The 20,790-nt window shown below is 40.2% G+C and overlaps 2 protein-coding genes, 1 long non-coding RNA gene and 1 pseudogene across 4 annotated transcripts in view; all 4 read right to left on the bottom strand.

Moving 5' to 3' along the window:
• Positions 1 to 6,960, bottom strand: part of LOC310737338 (tubulin beta-4 chain-like) — a 79,025-nt pseudogene extending 72,065 nt beyond the window's left edge. The window contains exons 1-2 of the transcript XR_014538199.1: positions 6,829 to 6,960; positions 6,414 to 6,537 (exon numbers count right to left, since the gene is read on the bottom strand). The product of XR_014538199.1 is annotated as a tubulin beta-4 chain-like (transcript). The remainder of the gene's footprint in view (positions 1 to 6,413; positions 6,538 to 6,828) is intronic.
• LOC310737361 overlaps positions 1 to 20,790 on the bottom strand; it is a 75,777-nt gene that overhangs the window by 52,096 nt on the left and 2,891 nt on the right. The gene's annotated exons all lie outside the window — the stretch shown is intronic.
• Positions 7,353 to 9,848, bottom strand: LOC310737328 (tubulin beta-4B chain-like). Its single transcript, XM_083561616.1, has 4 exons — positions 9,673 to 9,848; positions 9,277 to 9,385; positions 8,630 to 8,740; positions 7,353 to 8,428 (listed from the first exon to the last, which is right to left on the bottom strand). The coding sequence occupies exons 1-4, from the start codon at positions 9,727 to 9,729 to the stop codon at positions 7,368 to 7,370; spliced, it is 1,338 nt and encodes a 445-aa protein (XP_083417742.1). The 5' UTR covers positions 9,730 to 9,848; the 3' UTR covers positions 7,353 to 7,367.
• On the bottom strand, positions 17,018 to 20,005 carry LOC310737327 (tubulin beta-1 chain-like). The gene is made up of 4 exons (XM_083561615.1): positions 19,811 to 20,005; positions 18,982 to 19,090; positions 18,581 to 18,691; positions 17,018 to 18,425 (listed from the first exon to the last, which is right to left on the bottom strand). Exons 1-4 carry the CDS (start codon positions 19,865 to 19,867, stop codon positions 17,365 to 17,367), a joined length of 1,338 nt encoding a protein of 445 aa, XP_083417741.1. The 5' UTR covers positions 19,868 to 20,005; the 3' UTR covers positions 17,018 to 17,364.

Raw genomic sequence — 20,790 nt, 5'->3', positions numbered from 1 at the left:
CTGCGGTGTGCGGATAGCGATTTGCAAAACATGCAATGCTGAAATTTCAAGAGGGGGTGTATCTGCAAATAGTTTCTCCAAGTCGGGTTTAATTTATCACCTGAAATCCAAACATCCCGATTGCCATTCTAAATATGAGAAGAACGCGGCGCAGAACAGTAAAGTCAATCCGAGCATGCGCACTCCGTCTGTAGCGGACGTTTTTGAAAAAGCAGGAAAGTTTTCCAGTGATGGTGCCAAGGCAAAAGGCATAACACAAAAAAAATTAAGGACTACATTGACTTTTGAATTTAATTTTCATTTTGGTGCATCTCTAAAATATTATCGTTGGTGAGGCCCTCTGACACAATTCAGGTTTCTCATGTGGCCCCTTGTAAAAATTAATTGCCCACCCCTGCTCTAGAGGCCTTTATGTGCTGAGGACACCGAGCACCCACCCGTACAGACCTCGAGCAACTCGGAATAGAAGCAACGCTACCCTAACACGCCTCAGAAATTCAAGCAACGCCATGGATCCCATATTGAAACATCTGTTGGAGTTAAACATCCAGCAACAGGCAGACGTACAAGAATTGGTGAAAAAAGTCTACGCAGCAATGCAAAAGCTGCTCGAACTGCAAAGGAAGCAAGAGGATAATGGCAATTCCATCCTTAGCCCGACTCAGGAAGCACAACGCCTTCTCACCGAAATGACGGCACGGGACGACCCGCAAATGTTTCTATACAAGTTTTAGTGCATCACTATACGCGAGGGATGGGCAAAACGTGGATGGGCGCAGCTCGTAGCTCCCTACCTCACGGGGGATGCCCAACTGGCATACTACAGCCTCCCAATAGAGGCAGCAGAAAATTACGATCTATTAAAAGAGGAAATCCTAGCTCGATAGAGATTTTTGCCGAGAAATGCCGCAGCGGATTTCCACAAATGGGTTTATAAACCCAACAATGCTCCAAGGACCCAGATAGAAGATCTAATGCTTCCGAAGTCCGTGAAAGGACACGTATACATCCTCATCATGGTGAACTACGCTACCCAGAAGCAGTCCCACTGAGAAAGGCCACAACGGAGAACATCGCCAAGGAGATAACGCTCCTCTTCAACAGAGTGAGAATACCGAAGGACCTACTTCCTGACCAAGGTACACCATTTATCTTAAAGTTAATAGTGGATCTATATCGGTTGTTGCAGGTAAAACAGGTTAGGACATCGGATAAAACAGGTCTGGACCACCTGCAGACGGGCTCGTGGAGCGTTTCAACCAGACACTGAAGCGAATGCTCTGGCGGGTGATCCACGAGGAGGGGAGAAACTGGGACCTTCTGCTCCTATACGTGTTATTCGCGGTAAGGGAGACTACACAAGCATCGACAGGATTTAAACCGTTTGAGCTCCTGTTTGGTAGGAGACCTTGGGGACTGTTGGACATGGCCAAGGAAGCATGGGAGGAACAGCCCTCACCATACCAATCACTGGTTGAGTACATCCAAGAGATGCATATGCATAAAAAAAAAATAATAATAATAATAAATCAGGGCGGTGTCAGCCCTCTGCATATCCCCCACGGATTCACTAAACTGTGCCTTGGTCAAAAAGGGGGAGGAGCTAATGCCGACACAGCGGCATGACCTGACGAAGCTCGTGGACCAGTTCGCGGACGTGTTCAAAAAGAAGGATCTTGAAAACTATTAATTCACTCATACAAATACATTATAAATATAAAAATACATATGTAACAAGTTTTAATAATAAACATTAAGTAATCAACTTCTAATAAGTACTTAACTTGTTAATGTTTTATTATTAACTTATTATCTTCGTCCACTTCTTTTGGCTGATCCCATTAGGGGTCGCCACAGCGGATCATCTGTCTTCATACCACCCTGTCCTCTACATCTGCCTCTTTCACACAAACTACCTGCATGTCTTTCCTCACCACATCCATGAATCTCCTCCTTGACCTTCCTCTTTTCCTCCTACCTGGTGGCTCCATCCTCAGCATTCTTCTACCAATATAACTCTTGTCCCTCCTCTGCACATGTCCAAACCATCTCAATCTCACCTCCCTCACCTTGTCACCAAAACATCCTACATGTGCTGTCCCTCTAATAAACTCATTTCTAAATATTATTAACTTATTATAATAAGTCAATTTGCTAAAAAAATTAAATAAAAAAGTAAAAAAAAACAAACATTTTAAACCCACTTAAATTGTGTAATTTTTACACCTAAGGCAATATCTTTTCACCTTACATCTTTTGATATTTTTTAGTGAGTTTAAACATGGAAAAATACCAGAACATTTACACATCAAAAAGTAGGAAGTTCAATTACCAAAATAAAAAAATAAAAAAATAAATGTATTGCAATTTCATTTGCACTAATAACCTCCCCTTCATCTTCAACAGTTGCATCCTGGTACTGCTGGTAATCTGACACCAAGTCATTCATGTTGCTCTCAGCTTCAGTGAACTCCATCCCATCCATATCTTCACCTTCTGGGATGTCGCACACAGCTGTGTTTACGTTGTTGGGAATCCATTCGACAAAGTAGCTGCTGTTCTTGTTCTGCAAACAATACTGATTGGATAATCCGCTGACGCAGGCAATTCGGACAAAAGTGTTCTCTCTCAGCTTCAATTAAAGTTGAACATGTAGTTATTCATAGAACAGCGAGATTGTAAAAATGTTGTGGTTGTAAGCCAGACCGAGGAGAACGTTCATTTCTTACTCGTACTATACAAGAACCAGAATCCGGGCAGCACAAATCACTACTGACCCTTCACACCCTGGACACAACCTCTTTCGGCGCCTCCCTTCTGGCAGGCGCTACAGAACTTTGTTTACCAAAACTGCCAGACACAGGAACAGTTTCTTTCCCCAGACAATCACCCGTATCAACAAATCAACCTAATGATATTCCCTGCTTCATATTGATAAGTACTGCATTATCAGAACTGTCAGTCATCACACCATCCGTATATGTTACACACACTTTTGCTGATGTACATTACAAAATAATGCTAAGATACAAAAGTTCTAAAGTAACTATCGTACCTGATGCACAAAACTGTTATTTGCACTACCATGCACTCTCGCACTATGTACATTACTGATCTGTCATACTCTTTAACCCTATTTAATACTCATACTGTCTATATTGTCTCATTGTCTGTATTGTCTTGTTTTTTCCGTTTTGTCTTGTATAGTCCAAGCTAAATGTAGTGTAATTTATGTCTGTACTTTTGAGGGTCACTAACAGCTGGAACCAAATTCCTTTTGTGCGTGAACACACTTGGGCAATAAACCTGATTCTGACTAGAATTCTTTATTGAGGCTTAATTATTGCCACTTACCAGAAAGATTGTGCATCTTGATATAAATGGTCTTATATCCTCTTTAATCTTCTTTAAATGTAGCTAACCTGCCCCATTGTTATAAAATTTGGAGAGTGGACCCATAGGATGCTCTCTCCAAGATTAATATAATCAGATACTTTTAGATTTTATTACTAGAGGAATTCTATTTACACATAAATTTTGATTTTGGAGAAAAACCTCGATTCATTGTCTAGACTAATTACATCTATAATGTAATCATACTACAGTGGTACCCCGCTTATCGACCTTAATCCGTTCCTTAAAACTGGTCAAAATGCGAAAAGGTCAAAGAGCGAATGTAATTATCCCATTAGAAATAATGGAAAACCAATTAATACGTTCCCGACCTCCACCGATACCCATTTATTAACAAATTTTGCCCTGTTCTTAGCAGTATTAATACTAGGGATGCCACAATTCTCAATATAATATTGAATCGTTCGGTACGACATCCACGGTTCAATTCGCGCTTGTGAATTGTGAGTTTTTTTCGGTTTTACGTTATGAGCTTTTTATTTCTCTCTGAATTGACCGTGTGTGCCTGTAAGTCTACGAGCTGAGATGAGGAAACTCCTCCCCGCGAGTAAATGTTCAATCACTATGCTCTAAAGTTAGGGGCCGCTGAACCATCATTCCACACTTTAACATGGCGAGCGGTGGTGAAGTAAGGCTACAATACGAGGAGGTGCCGGCATCTTTTAAATCTGTGGTGTGGAGACATTTCGGTTTTGCTGTTGAGTATAATGCAGAGGAAGAAAAAAACGGTAAACAAAAAAATGACTGTCTGCAAGCATTGTTTTACACGTGTAGCCTACTCAAACGAAAACACTTTTAATATGATTGCACATCTGCGGCGCCATCACCCAGCAATATTAATGTCTGAAGGCAGGATAGCAGAGCAGGTAATAAAGTCCTCCAAAAAACAACAGTCCCTCGCTAAATCCTTTCAGCATACATACCCAACTGGTTCCGAGAGACACATGAAAATAACACAGACGTTTTCGGTGATTGGAGATGCGGGCTTTTGTCATCTTATAAAAACACTCGGTCCGCGTTACAGACTACCATTTCGCACTTTTTTCAGCACCGAGATAATTCCCGACCTCTATGAAAAAACATGCAACAGTATTGTGTACGAATCGGCTCAAGCACAGAGCCTTGCTCTGACCACAGATGGTTGGACCTCGTGGGCAACCGTGAGTTACCTCACTGTAACTGTTCACTACATGTCGGATTGTGAAATAAAAAGCGCTGTACTCCAAACCCGTCCCCTGTATGAAAGTCATACAAGCGCTCATTTGGCAGAAGAGTTGACAAACGCAGTGAATACATGGAAGTTGAGGAGGCCAAATATGTTTAGGAATTTATGTGTTCCCCAGTTTGTACATGGGCTACCAGCAGCTGTGAGATGTCAGTGTTCATTTTAAAATAAAAAATGTTTAGATTATAAAAAACACTAGGAACCAGTGGACTTTTCTTTGCTTTTAAGTAAAATAAAGGAGTGTTGCAATATATCAGTTTTATTTGTTATTTGTTTCTTCTTAACCTCTTACTGTTCCTATTGCCTAAGCATAGAATAACAAAAAACACTTGTGTAAAGCCATCAGAACCGAACCGAAAACCGTGGTTAAAAAACCGAGCTATGTATTGAACCGTAGGCTAACTGTATTGTTGCATCCCTAAATAATACTAAATAATACATAAAATAATACAGGTACATAAATAATACTGTATATAATAAACTGTTCTGCTGCTTTGTTATCAGCACTTGCTGCTTCTCCTTGATGAACCACACTATGAATACCGTGTATTTCCTTAAACCTACAAAACCACCCATGAGATGCACCAAAAGGCACTTTGTCACAAATTATTGCCTGATCAACATTATCACCCACTCGCTGTTTCTCTTTTATCCACAGAACGAGTCATTTTTCCATCTCGTTCATAGGCTTGGTCATTTTTTTAAGTTAACATTGTGCGAAATACTGGGCAAGGCATTTGCTTCTTAAATTTTTTCCTTATTGGCCAAATATGTACATATAGTAGACTTAGGTAAATTATACGTAGCAACAAGATCTTTGATACGCATACCATTTTTATACTTAGAGATAAATTCTCTTTGTTTTCATAGAAAATCACACGCCGCTTGGCCTTCTTTACTAGCTTTTTTTGGACCCATATTTCTAGAGTATTTTCACAAATTTAAACAAAAAAAAAAAAGACTTTACACTTTAAACAAAGTATAGTATATACAATATACATGCACTAAATTGTTATATTGACCGCTAAATAACACTATATTGTTCACAAACCGAAGTTTAATTTACGATAGACGTTCTCTTTATGAAAGCTGAGGCGAGACTGGGAAGATCCTTTCCCTCGCTCCACGTAGGTCGGGGTAAAAAAAAGGGTCGTTCAGCGGGCGCAAATTTCGGTCGAAAAACTGTCCGCTACGCGAAAAGGTCGATAAGCGGGGTACCACTGATAAAATGGTGACAATAATGTCTTAGTCTTAAATTTGATTTGATGTAATCGTTAAGACATTTTTCAGACCACTAAGAATTAAATTTAAACCCATATCACATCAAAAACACACAAACGCTGTTAGCAACTGGCCTTAACCGAACTCCAAAGAGATTTTTGCAAGCCAAATTCACAACAAATTAAAGAACAGTACCACCAAGAAAACCCAAAATAAAGTGGGAGCATTTCAACGAGTATTAAAGAGTTTTACACAGACTTAAAAAATTCAGAAAAAGATCGGGTCAAAGTATTTAAGACCAAAAACAGCAAATATAAGACTAATTCAGTATTTATTAAATGTTAGACTTGTTCAAAAGATCTAGTGATTCACATCAAGAATGTAGAAATTTGGGTTATATTTTACTCTAATCATACTGGAAATGAAAAGTAAATGTACTAGAGATTATTACCAAAGTCAAATTTAGATTTGTTTATTTTCAGCTTTTGTTTTTGTTCCCTTCAAATGTTAAATGTTGCAGTCCCTATGTAATAATGTGGAAGTGTGAGATCACCTTTAGATGAGGAGGTGGAGCAGGAACAGGAGACATGAAGGTGGTTAAAGGTCATGATGGGCCTGATGATGCAGCTTCTGCAATCTCTGATCAATGATCCCCTGCAGGCTGGTCATTATTGGCACTAAATGGACACAGAGACCATGGTATATGTAAAAACCATCAAATATACATTGAAATAATGCCAGTGGATAAATAACTTTTCTTTCTTCTGTCCCTGGTCTGCCCCCCAAATCTGTACATGAAAATAGTATGAATTATAATAAAATGTTTTTGCCACCGAGTGCATGAAACTTTTGCAAAAGACACTTCAACACTACAAACAGAAGGTAAGCAGTAAACACAGTGCATCATCTTTACTCCTCATTCAGTGTGTCAGCTCATACGTTTTACTACAATTGCAGTACTTACTCACTGTGTGCCTTTTCCTTTCGATGTGCTCAGCTTTGTGGATCTGTGTAGAAACACTGATCTCGAGGGCCAGAAGCTGAAGACAGGAACAACAGATATGATCAAACCTACATTTTTCCTAGATTTCAAATGATGCATCAGACCTGACTGATCTCATCAGCACTGAACATGCTGCCTGTTTTTACATGAACAGGAAGAAACAGCAACCTTAGGCAGATAATGGACCATAGTTCTTCTGGATAAACACAAAAGGCAGAAAGAAGCCCCAGAAAGTACTTTGGTGCAAAAAAGTAGATGAACAATAGTTCAAAAATTCAAAAGGTTTGCAGTGTGACTACTGCAGTTATTCACAAGAATTAAACCAACTGAAACCTGAACAGAACCCTGCAACAGAGCCAATTGGTCACCTCTTAACAATTAAGAACAAATTTTTTATTACCTTTTGGGATTAATTCACTACAAGGAAAAAGATTGGTAAAGTACGTTTTATTAGAATTAAATAGACCAAGACCTTAGAAGAACCCGGAGCATCACTGAAATTGCTTAAGCCTGCTCCTCTTCGCCCTCCTCCTCAACCTCCCCTTCATCTTCAGCAGTTGCATCCTGGTACTGCTGGTACTCTGACACCAGGTCATTCATGTTGCTCTCAGCTTCAGTGAACTCCATCTCATCCACACCTTCACCTGTGTACCAGTGCAGGAAAGCTTTGCGTCTGAACATGGCTGTGAACTGCTCGGAGATGCGCTTGAACAGCTCCTGGATAGCAGTGCTGTTGCCGATGAAGGTGGAAGCCATTTTTAGGCCACGGGGTGGAATGTCGCACACAGCTGTCTTCACATTGTTGGGGATCCATTCGACAAAGTAGCTGCTGTTCTTGTTCTGCATATTGAGTATCTGCTCATCCACCTCCTTCATAGACATGCGGCCACGATAAATGGTAGCCACCGTGAGGTAGCGGCCGTGACGTGGGTCACAAGCGGCCATCATGTTCTTGGCATCAAACATCTGCTGGGTTAATTCAGCCACGGTGAGGGCACGGTATTGCTGGCTACCCCTGCTGGTCAGTGGGGCAAAACCAGGAATAAAGAAGTGGAGACGAGGGAAGGGCACCATGTTGACAGCCAGCTTACGCAGGTCAGCATTGAGCTGCCCAGGGAACCGCAGACATGTTGTGATTCCACTCATGGTGGCACAGACCAAATGGTTGAGGTCACCGTATGTTGGAGTCGTGAGCTTCAGGGTGCGGAAACAGATGTCGTACAGAGCCTCGTTGTCGATGCAAAATGTCTCATCCGTGTTTTCCACCAGCTGGTGAATTGACAGGGTGGCATTGTAAGGCTCCACCACTGTATCTGATACTTTGGGGGAGGGGACAATGCTGAAGGTGTTCATAATGCGGTCAGGGTACTCCTCTCGGATTTTGCTGATGAGCAGGGTGCCCATGCCTGACCCAGTACCCCCACCCAGGGAGTGAGTAAGTTGGAAACCCTGCAGGCAGTCGCAGTTCTCAGCCTCCTTACGCACCACATCCAATACAGAGTCCAACAGCTCAGCACCTTCTGTGTAGTGGCCCTTGGCCCAGTTATTACCAGCACCACTTTTTCCTGTGGAGAAGAAGCAATGAATATCATACATACAGAGCTACAGGAAGCAGAAAACAGCTGGCAATTACAACAAGGACACAATCAGAATAAACCCAAATTTGACTGCAAAACAGATAAGACCATATCAGATTTACTGGTTTGGCGCTGTATGATAAGGAAAAAGAAAATCTAAACTATTAGAAAATGTTACGCAATAGTTACCAAAAACAAAGTTGTCTGGCCTGAAAATTTGTCCGTATGGTCCAGACCTCACAGAGTCCATGGTACCCGGCTCCAAATCCACCAGCACAGCACGGGGGACATATTTGCCACCTGAAAATATTACAATATTAATATACATTTAATAAAGTACAACAAAAAAGTTTTAGAAGAATTTTAAAGCTAGGTATTACACTAGGTTACTATATTAAGGCTAGTTTAAAATTACAAAAAAGTAGATAAATAAAAGAAACTACTCCAACAGGCTGCCAGTAGTGTGGTGCCACAATGACAATAATTCAAATCAATAAGCGCATGTCTGTTTCTGTAGTTTTGGAATTCCCTGTTTGAGTTTCAATTACCAAATCCTTATAATAATTATAGCTGCAAGCAGCGATTAGCAAGGACGTCATACAGAAAAACACATTAGGAACATGACCACCGAGTTTCATACAGTTCAATAACAGTATGTAATTCGTTCAGTACAATATCAATAGAGAGTCAGCCTTTCATGCTTGAACACTAATATTAATAATCATAATCTAAGCAGTTGTAAGAGTGATTCTATCCAAGCACCACCAATAAACCTATATCTACAAAATAAAATGTTAAAAAGGTTGCACAAAACAACAACAACAACAAAAACTCACCAGTAGCTTCATTGTAGTAGACATTAATCCTTTCTAGCTGAAGATCACTGTCACCATGGTAACTGCCTGTTGGGTCAATCCCATGCTCGTCACTAATTACTTCCCAGAACTAAGGGAACAAAATCAATTGTAAAAGAAGGGGGAAAAAGGTTAGCTTATTAATTTTGTCTCAAAAACTTGTCGCCAAACACACAAAAAAATGATTGGATGACTGAAAATCACATAAGTCTGTCTGCAAAGTCTCCAAAATCATTTTAATCGGCTGACGCAGGCGATGCGGACAGAAGTTTATCTCTCAGCTATAATTACAGTTGAACATGTAGTTATTCATATAACAGCGCGAGTGTAAAAATGTGGTGTTTTTAAGTCAGACCGAGAAGAATGTTCATTTCTTACCTTGGCACCAATCTGGTTGCCACACTGTCCTGCTTGTAAATGAAGAATCTCCCTCATTGTTGTTCGTCCAAAAAAATATATACATATATATATATAAATAAATCTGCCCTTAAGATACTACACTTCGTTCTCTCCGGCGAAATTGAACCCGAACGTCACAAACACTGCTATTTACAAGGTCAGAAATCACCCAAGCGCTCCCATTGGTCGCCTTACTTCGTAGACCCGCCCCCCAACGATTTTAATGGTGGAGGCAAGACTATTGGCTGAAAGTGCGAATACTCGCTTCTGATTGGCTGGTTTCACACTAACGTTTTGACGGAATAAACATCTCCAAAGGAATCCTAAAAATATATTATTTAAAACTCTTTTTTGCAGCTTCACTGTAGTATACATTAATATTGCGGCTTCATTTTACCTGCTTACTGACATCATTATTTTCCTTATCTAGTCTTGCTGTTTATTTGTGCCACAAAACAGACCTCAAATCATGCAGCCAGTTGTTGTGACGTGCAAATACTCGAATAAGGATTCGAGTTCATTTTCAATCATGTTTCACATTCAAACACTCATAAAACATTTTTCTAATTATTAAAAATGCACTATGGTTTAGAGTGATTTTGCCTTTACTTTTTTTTTAAAACTCAACCATAAAATGACTGGAAATTTAAGAGTCTAAAAGACAGTGATACCTAATACTTAATAAGAATTATTTGAAAGATTGAGCAAACGTGTAAAAGAAAATCTATTAAGACTGTTCCCACCACCTGTAAGTGTACGATTAGACGCGCAATACAAAGAAAAGTGCGGCTGGCCAGTGGCGCAGTGGTCAGTGTCCACAAACTGTGGGTTTTTTTCATGCACCATAGAAAATGAATAATGCATAAATGGCATATTTGCTTATAGCAGCTGGTACAGAGGGGATAGAAAATAGAAACCAATAAGAAAACACCTAGGATCCACAGCAGAGCTGGTAAAAGTACACACATCCTTCACTTAACCAGAAGTACAGATACTCATGTTTTAAAATTCTCTGGTAAAAGTTGAAGTACTGACTATGCTTTTTTACTCAAGTTAAAGTAAAGAAGTTTGGAAAGCGCACCCTGTCTTTTTTTGTTGTTGTTATTATGAGTGCGTATTCATGTATTTATATTTTAAATAAAAATGGTTAAACGCGCTCAACTGATCATTGAAACTAACAAAAGTCTGGACAGATTTAGTTTGAAGCTCTGTTCAGGTGCAAATTCTGTCCTTTGCAATGGAGACCGGCCATGCATTTTATGATGAACCAATGGGGTCAAAATTCTGTTGGCCTGTACAACAGTTAATCTTAACTGGCACCGTGTTTGTGTCAGTTATTCAAGTCAAGTCAAGTCAAGTCAAATTTATTTATAGAGCACATTTAAAAACAACAGCTGTTGGCCAAAGCGCTGTACAGAATTTAAGCATATAATAAAATACAAAATACAAAAGTCAACATAGGACACGGCAACAGATATTACACTAAAGTTATGCCAGTGTGTTTACTTATGATCATACGCAACAGTAAATAAATACGTTTTAAGAAGAGACTTAAAATCAGCGTATGTTGGCGCAGTTATTGTCATTGTGTTTTTATAATTATTGTGTAAGTTATTAGGTAGGGGTAGATGTTAATAGTTTAATGTTCATATTTTTAAACATGAACCTATAAAACTACATTATTATTATTATTATTATTATTATTATTATTATTATTATTATTATTATTACTATTATTATTACTTCACATAGTTTGACTGAAAAATAATAATGAAATTTCAATTGTTCCTGAGTTTTTAACAGTAGAACAGTATCCTGATGTTTTTATGTCTTCTACCTTCCCTGACTCAGTGTTTTGAATTTTCTATACAAAACTTTTTAATAAACATTATAATAATGAAGTGTATTTAATAGGTAATGGAGAGCAAAAAAGAACAGACAAACAATGTATGAATCTTGTTGAATTTTGCTTTTTATAACACTAAAAAAATCACCTCTAATGCAGTCTACAATTAGCAGTGAGATGCGATGCTTCTCACTATCGAGGAGACCGGAAAGATTAAGCGACACCGAGCGTTCTCCAACCACCGATAAAGCCATAGAGCGCCCGCTCACTTGGACAGCTTGACAGGCATTGCGGAGAACAAGATTGTTACCTGTATTGATCTCCTTCCAGAGATCGGGTGATGGCGACCCTTTCTCCAGGTGTTGTCCCAAATCAAGTAGGAGTTTGGCCTGATACGCAGACAACAGCAAGGATACGTTAAGAGCTCTTATAGAAAGAGCCGAGGCTTTATACGAAGCCTGGTAAATGGACGCGAAGAAGCAATACATCTTACTTGGTATGACAGGCTTGGGTGGTGCGAGCAGCCCACCCTGAGATAGATTAAGGTGTATGGCGATGGAGTATAACGTGTATAACGGGGGGTCACCCATGCCGAGACTTGCCATATCCTTAACCTTGCTTTTCACAACAGACATTGTCTCAAAACAGCTTTACAGAATTTTAAGAGTTAAGGTGAATGTTGTGCATTTATCCCTGATGAGCAGCCATGGCGACTTTGCCAAGGAAAAACTCCATTAGATGTTATGAGGAAGAGACCTTGAGAGGAACCAGATTTAAAAGGGGAACCTATCCTTATTTGGGTGACATCAAGAGTGTGATTATAAATCTTTTAACAATACAGAACACTGAAGAGTGAGGACTAACATGAGCACTGGAATGTAAGATTATGAGTAATGTTCATTCTACAGCCTTTTTCAGTCATTTGCAGTTATAAAACTAGGAGCTACTGAGCAACTCGTAAAATAGCTCAACATTTGCAACCATCAAAGATCCAACACCAGCTTCTACATGCCAGAGCCTTCAAACACTCAAGGAGGTCCAGTGTCCAAAATCAACAGGAGGGGGGTTCCAATTGGCGCTGGTACGTCTCTTGATGGTTCGGGATGTTTGTGGGGTCGGCATCTACTTCTTTAAAGGTCCAGAATTTTCATGAGGCGGGACGTGACTGGGGCTTGTGAAACCTCAGGATGCCTCGGGATGGGTAGAGAAAGAGAAGCAGTGGAGAGGAATTAGCGTAGCTGCTGTTTATATTACCAAGCACAAGTTGATAATTTGCATTTAATAAGATGTTCTGGAGCACAAGATTATGATATGTGATGTGTGTTATGTGTAGGTTTTGCTAAAAAGATCTTAATCTTCACTTAAACTGGAAAGTGTGTCTGAGCCCCGAACACTGTCAGGAAGACTATTCCAAAGTTTAGGAGCTAAATGTGAGAATGCTCTACCACCTATAATGGACTTTGCTATTCTAGGAATATCTCAGGGAGCGTGACAGATTGTAACGTGATGGGAACTACATACTGCAAATAGACACAAGAATGTTATTTGTTTTAAAATATCACTGCCTAACAAACATTTAGAAAATACAGAACCTCACTGTAATAGCCAGGGAAGTGTTGAGCAAATGGCAAATATCGTGTTTAGAGATTGCACTCTTGTGGCAGACATACGATACTGCAACAGCACAGTAAATTTACAGTACATAATAATAGTTTTTATTTCAGGAGGGTAAAAAAAAAATATATATATATATATATATATATATATATATATATATATATATATATATATATATATATATATATATATATATATGCAGTGGTGATGGACAGGTTGACGGACGAGGTCAGACAGGAGTCTCCCTGGACTATGATGTTTGCAGATGATATTGTGATTTGTGGTGAGAGTAGAGAGCAGGTTGAGAAGAGCTTGGAGAGGTGGAGATATGCGCTGGAGAGAAGGGGAATAAAAGTCAGTAGGAGTAAGACAGCGTACATGTGTGTGAATGAGAGGGAGGGCAGTGGAGTGATGCGGTTGCAGGGAGAAGAGGTGGAGAAGGTGGAGGAGTTCAGGTACCTAGGGTCAACAGTGCAAAGTAATGGAGAGTGTGTTAGGGAAGTAAAGAAAAGAGTGCAGGCAGGGTGGAGTGGGTGGAGAAGAGTGACAGGAGTGATTTGTGATAGAAGAGTATCTGCAAGAATGAAAGGGAAAGTTTATAGGACTGTGGTGAGACCTGCGATGTTGTATGGATTAGAGACAGTGGCATTGAGTAAAAGACAGGAGGTGGAGCTGGAGGTAGCAGAGCTGAAGATGTTGAGGTTTTCGTTGGGAGTGACGAGGATGGACAAGATTAGAAATGAGTTTATTAGAGGGACAGCCCATGTAGGATGTTTTGGTGACAAGGTGAGGGAGGCGAGATTGAGATGGTTTGGACATGTGCAGAGAAGGGACATGAATTATATTGGTAGAAAAATGCTGAAGATGGAGCCACCAGGTAGGAGGAAAAGAGGAAGGCCAAGGAGGAGGTTCATGGATGTGGTGAGGGAAGACATGCAGGTAGTTGGTGTAAAAGAGGCAGATATAGAGGACAGGGTGGTATGGAGACGGATGATCCGCTGTGGCGACCCCTAATGGGAGAAGCCAAAAGAAGAAGAAGAAGAAGAAGAAGAAGAAGAAGAAGAAGAGATATATATATATATATATATATATATATATATATATATATATATATATATATATATATGTATATATATATATATATATATATATATATATATATATATATATATATATATATATATATATATATATATATATACAGTACAGACCAAAAGTGTGGACACGCCTTCTCATTCAAAGAGTTTTCTTTATTTTCATGACTATGAAAATTGTAGAGTCACACTGAAGGCATCAAAACTATGAATTAACACGTGGAATTATATACATAACAAAAAAGTGTGAAACAACTGAAAATATGTCATATTGTAGGTTCTTAAAAGTAGCCACCTTTTGCTTTGATTACTGCTTTGCACACTCTTGGCATTCTCTTGATGAGCTTCAAGAGGTAGTCAACTGAAATGGTTTTCACTTCACAGGTGTGCCCTGTCAGGTTTAATAAGTGTGATTTCTTGCCTTATAAATGGGGTTGGGACCATCAGTTGTGTTGTGCAGAAGTCAGGTGGATACACAGCTGATAGTCCCACTGAATAGACTGTTAGAATTTGTATTATGGCAAGAAAAAAGCAGCTAAGTTCAGAAAAACGAGTGGCCATCATTACTTTAAGAAATGAAGGTCAGTCAGTCTGAAAAATTAAGAAAACTTTGAAAGTGTCCCCAAATGCAGTCACAAAAACCATCAAGCGCTACAAAGAAACTGGCTCACATGCGGACCGCCCCAGGAAAGGAAGACCAAGAGTCACCTCTGCTGCGGAGGATAAGTTCATCCGAGTCACCAGCCTCAGAAATCGCAGGTTAACAGCAGTTCAGATTAGAGACCAGGTCAATGGCACACAGAGTTCTAGCAGCAGACACATCTCTACAACAACTGTTAAGAGGAAACTGTGTAAATCAGGCCTTCATGGTAGAATATCTGCAAGGAAACCACTGCTAAAGAAAGGCAACAAGCAGAAGAGACTGGTTTGGGCTAAAGAACACAAGGAATGGACATTAGACCATTGGAAATCTGTGCTTTGATCTGATGAGTCCAAATTTGAGATCTTTGGTTCCAACCACCGTGTCTTTGTGCGACGCAGAAAAGGTGAATGGATGGACTCTACATGCCTGGTTCCCACCGTGAAGCATGGAGGAGGAGGTTTGATGGTGTGTGCTTTGCTGGTGACACTGTTGGGATTATTTCAAAATTGGAGGCATACTGAACCAGCATGGCTACCACAGCATCTTGCAGCGGCATGCTATTCCATCCGGTTTGCGTTTAGTTGGACCATAATTTATTTTTCAACAGGACAATGACCCCAAACACACCTCCAGGCTGTGTAAGGGCTATTCGACCAAGAACGAGAGTGATGGGGTGCTGCGCCAGATGACCTGGCCTCCACAGTCACCGGACCTGAACCCAATCGAGATGGTTTGGGGTGAGCTGGACCGCAGAGTGAAGGCAAAAGGGCCAACAAGTGCTAAGCATCTCTGGGAACTCCTTCAAGACTTTTGGAAGACCATTTCAGGTGACTACCTCTTGAAGCTCATCAAGAGAATGCCAAGAGTGTGCAAAGCAGTAATAAAAGCAAAAGGTGGCTACTTTGAAGAACCTAGAATGACATTTTTCAGTTGTTTCACACTTTTTTGTCATGTATATAATTCATAGTTTTAATGCCTTCAGTGTGAATCTACAATTTTCATAGTCATGAAAATAAAGAAAACTCTTTGAATGAATGTCTTCCTTTTGGTCTGTACTGTCTGTGTATATATATATATATATATATATATATATATATATATATATATATATATATATATAAAATGGAGGAAATAGTCTCACAGGTAATACTAAACCCCGATATTGAGATAAACAGGTCACTTAGGTATTTACTAACTGTATGGATTTGCAATTATTCATTTCTCCACTGAAATGATTCATCTTGATTTATCTTCCCCGTTTGGTGTATTTTAGCAATAAACTCAACTTTAATTTCATGTTGCGTTTTTGTGATTCATACAGTAAAGATGCAGAGAAGGACTTCATCCTGGTCAGCTGAACAATCAGATCTTATAACACCAGTCACCTGGAACTGCTTTAAACAGCTATAAGAAAGTCTACATATGTACTCAACTATTTATTCTTACTGAATACTGTTTTAATATAGCATCCACCAAATCAAATGTCTGTAGATAAGCAACTCTCCAGCTTACAAAGTGACGTGAGTTTATTGTCCACAGCCATTTCAGCAAAGGACCAGTTCAGCAAGGGACCTTGAATTAGCCCTTTGTCTGAAAATAAAAAGGAGGAAGTAGCCAAAGGGAGCAGCCTAGGTTAGTACTTTAGTTATCATTTATAAAGAGATTTAAAAAGATTGTTCTTAAGGGACGCATTTATAAAAACATTTTGTGCATGTTTAACCATGGTGATTGAGCAGTCTGTATAACCAAAGAACAGATACTGATTTTTTTCAGGTAGGGAGGGACACACTAGCCTTTGTTGTTACATGACTGAAGGCTGTTTTCATAAAACATGCTGTGTCTGGTGTGTTCTTGGTAGATTTCCTTTACTGAATGTACTGCCAGCTTTGTCATGAAAGAATGAATCTACAAGAACAGCAATAATAAGCACACAATGAACCACAGTTCTGGATAAAACACTGTGCCGAGGACACTTACCAGTGTTTTCTGTGATGTAGCACTGTTTTATGTAGCACCAGGGTTCAGGAGGAACTTAGTTTAATTTCATTGTGTACTGAGTCAGCTATATAAAAGGTTGAAATGACAATAAAAGCTTATTTACAAAAGCAGAAAGAAGCCACTGAAACCACTTAATTAATTTATTCAGAGTTTCCACAATAAACATCAACATTTGGGTTGTCTACATTTGCGCAAGATAAAAAAATAAAAATAAAAAAAAACTTACCAAACGGAACCTTGTGGCAAAACATTGCAGAGACAATTGGTCAATTAACATTGTATTGTACAACATTATAGGGAAATGTATTACCTTTTGGGGAATAAATCACTGCAAGGGCAAGGATTATTATTTGCATGTTTTATTGCCATTGAACAGACTAAGCTTGCAAGTAACAGGAAAAAAAAATTTACAGTATGAGAAACAGCTTAACAAACTCAAAGAAAGCTGTGAAAACCAAGTGACGGACAAGACATTAAGCAAGCTCCTCTTCTCCCTCCTCCTCAAACTCTCCTTCATCTTCAGCAGTTGCATCCTGGTACTGCTGGTACTCTGACACCAGGTCATTCATGTTGCTCTCAGCTTCAGTGAACTCCATCTCATCCATACCTTCACCTGTGTACCAGTGCAGGAAAGCCTTGCGTCTGAACATGGCTGTGAACTGCTCGGAGATGCGCTTGAACAGCTCCTGGATAGCAGTGCTATTACCGATGAAGGTGGCAGCCATTTTGAGACCACGGGGTGGGATGTCACACACAGCAGTCTTCACGTTGTTGGGGATCCATTCGACAAAGTAGCTGCTGTTCTTGTTCTGCACGTTGAGCATCTGCTCATCCACCTCCTTCATGGACATGCGGCCACGGAAAATGGCAGCTACCGTGAGGTAGCGGCCGTGACGTGGGTCACAAGCGGCCATCATGTTCTTGGCATCAAACATCTGCTGGGTTAATTCAGGCACAGAGAGGGCACGGTATTGCTGGCTACCCCTGCTGGTCAGTGGGGCAAAACCAGGCATAAAGAAGTGGAGACGAGGGAAGGGCACCATGTTGACAGCCAGCTTACGCAGGTCAGCATTGAGCTGCCCAGGGAACCGCAGACATGTTGTGACTCCACTCATGGTGGCAGAGACTAAATGGTTGAGGTCACCGTAAGTTGGAGTCGTGAGCTTCAGGGTGCGGAAACAGATGTCGTACAGAGCCTCGTTGTCGATGCAAAAGGTCTCATCCGTGTTTTCCACCAGCTGGTGAACAGAAAGAGTGGCATTGTAAGGCTCCACCACTGTATCTGATACTTTGGGGGAGGGGACAACACTGAAGGTGTTCATAATGCGGTCAGGGTACTCCTCTCGGATTTTGCTGATGAGCAGGGTGCCCATGCCTGACCCAGTACCCCCACCCAGGGAGTGAGTAAGCTGGAAACCCTGCAGGCAGTCGCAGCTCTCAGCCTCCTTACGCACCACATCCAATACAGAATCTACTAGCTCAGCACCTTCTGTGTAGTGGCCCTTGGCCCAGTTATTACCAGCACCACTCTGACCTGTGGAGAGGAAGCAATCATCATACATACAGAGCTACAGGAAGCAGCAGACAAATTTACAAGATAACCATCACAATAAACCAGGATGACATATTTACTGGTTTGGCCCTGTAAAAAGAAAATGTAAAAAATTAAAAACGTTATGCAGTAATTACCAAAAACAAAGTTGTCTGGCCTGAATATTTGCCCGAATGGTCCAGACCTCACAGAGTCCATGGTGCCTGGCTCCAAATCCACCAGCACAGCACGGGGGACATATTTCCCACCTAAAAAGATTAATATATAGACATAAATTAATTAAAAATCACAAAGGGGAATTAAAATGTTACAGCAGCCAGATCACAGACAAAGTACAAGCAACAAGGTGAATAATAATATCAAGGCTAGATTACAATATAAAAGATCAAAGAAAAACCCTAAACAAATTAAATGTGAAATATTAAATTAGATGAATAAAAACAATACACGGGAACCACCGCAACAATCTGCCAGTCATGCGGCGCCATCTTGAGAATTTTATATATATATATATATATATATAAAAAAGATGTCTAACCTGAAGCTTCATTGTAGTAGACATTGATTCTGTCCAGTTGAAGATCACTGTCGCCATGGTAACTGCCTGTAGTGTCAATCCCATGCTCGTCACTAATGACTTCCCAGAACTGAGGGGAGAAAAACAATTGTAAAAAGCGAGAACGAGAAGAGGGGAAGATAAAAAAAAAAAAAAAAAAAAGAAAAAAAACGTTGCGTCAACAAAGATTTCCATGAACAACAACTACTGACAGGAAGACTGAATCCGCATACGCAGGCTGTTCGGCTGTTTTATCGCACCAACCTAAAAATATAAACCATTTAGGCATATCTCTGGGCTTTTATTTGATTTGAGAATGTAGTTATTAGGACAGCCAGAGTGTAAAAATGTGGCGTTTGTTATCCAGACTAAGGAGAAATTTCTCCATTTGGAAGCGACCAGAAGCCGGCAGCCATGTTAAGAACAGGGCGTGGCATGTTTAAGCCTTTAGCAGCTGCATTGTTTCGCCGTTAGTTCGTTACTGTTAAGCTGTTATCCAACAAATTCATCATTTACTGACTACTAAGCTTCACAATGACTGCTTACCACATGAGAGGATTAGTATTAAAATCGATAGATAACCATTATATAAATATATATATTAAAAAAAGACGACTTAAAAAAGAAAGAAAGAAAAAAAGGGCGCGTAATAAGAGATACAATCATAGAAAATATACCGGATTTTTTTAAATGAACGAGACGAAACCTTTCACCATGTCAGAGAAAACGCCCAGGGGCCTTCAGACAGCCTCGGAGACACGCCTAAAAAAATCTATACAAGTTTTAAAAACAAAAAGGCTTTCATTCTTACCTTGGCACCAATTTGGTTGCCGCACTGTCCTGCTTGCAAATGAACAATCTCCCTCATTTTGTACTCTGTCGCACAATCAAAAATATTTGTCGTATTGAGTCCAAGCCTTCGCTCTGCCTTTCGATAATGCAGTGGTGACTTGCGAACTATGCGCTAGTTATGCAGTCAGGGAATGCACCCAAGCGCTTCCATTGGTCTCTACAGGACATGCACCCGCCTCCCCAGCGATCTAATTGGTGAAGCCTTTTTTTTTTTAAACTATTGGCCGAAGGTGCGTATACTCTCTTCTGATTGGCTGATTTTGTTGCTATACGTTTCAAATGTTTGCGTCCTTATCTTACCTGCTTATACAGTTATAACGGTTCTTATTAGCGGCAAAAACAACATTTAGAGGAATGCTGTAGGCAAGGCGATCTACAGGGCCCCCTGATTTTCTTCCTGTATTTACAGTGGTGTACATTACAACCTGATACTATTAGCATCAAAGTTAATGCATTTATCTGAATGGTCACTTGTATTGGGTTTATTGTTCTTCTTTTTGTTTCGGCTTCTCCCATTTGGGGTCGCCACAGCGGATCATCCGTCTCCAAACCCCCCTGTCCTCTACATCTGCCTCTTTCAACCCAATTACTTGCTTGTGTTCTCTCACCATATCCATTAACCTCCTTCTTGGCCTCCCTCTTTTTCTCCTTCCTGGTGGCTCCATCCTTCAGCATTCTCCTACCGATATAACCCATGTCCCTCCTCTGCACATGTCCAAACCATCTCAATCTCGCCTCCCTCACCTAGTCTTCAAAACGTTCTACATGCGCTGTCCTTCTAAAAAAACTAATTTCTATTCCTGTCCATCCTCGTCACTTCCAATGAAAACCTCAACATCTTTAGCTCTGCTACCTCCAGCTCCACCTCCTGTCTTTTACTCAATGCCACTGTCACTAAACCATACATCATCGCAGGTCTCACCACAGTCCTATAACTTC

Source organism: Silurus aristotelis (genome assembly GCF_946808225.1).
Source record: "Silurus aristotelis genome assembly, chromosome: 14".
Classification (NCBI taxonomy): Eukaryota; Metazoa; Chordata; class Actinopteri; order Siluriformes; family Siluridae; genus Silurus; species Silurus aristotelis.
Note: the sequence above shows the minus strand (reverse complement) of the source record. Positions and strands in the feature narration are given on the sequence as shown.

Excerpts from the sequence above, each read along its gene's own strand:
- LOC310737328 (XM_083561616.1), bottom strand. The coding sequence starts at position 9,729 with ATGAGGGAGATTCTTCATTTACAAGCAGGACAGTGTGGCAACCAGATT. Across the intron at positions 8,741-9,276 it reads CTACTACAATGAAGCTACTG|GTGGCAAATATGTCCCCCGT; the intron begins GTGAGTTTTTGT and ends TAATATTTTCAG. Across the intron at positions 8,429-8,629 it reads GCCAGACAACTTTGTTTTTG|GAAAAAGTGGTGCTGGTAAT; the intron begins GTAACTATTGCG and ends TCTTCTCCACAG.
- LOC310737327 (XM_083561615.1), bottom strand. The coding sequence starts at position 19,867 with ATGAGGGAGATTGTTCATTTGCAAGCAGGACAGTGCGGCAACCAAATT. Across the intron at positions 19,091-19,810 it reads GCAACCAAATTGGTGCCAAG|TTCTGGGAAGTCATTAGTGA; the intron begins GTAAGAATGAAA and ends TTCTCCCCTCAG. Across the intron at positions 18,692-18,981 it reads CTACTACAATGAAGCTTCAG|GTGGGAAATATGTCCCCCGT; the intron begins GTTAGACATCTT and ends TAATCTTTTTAG.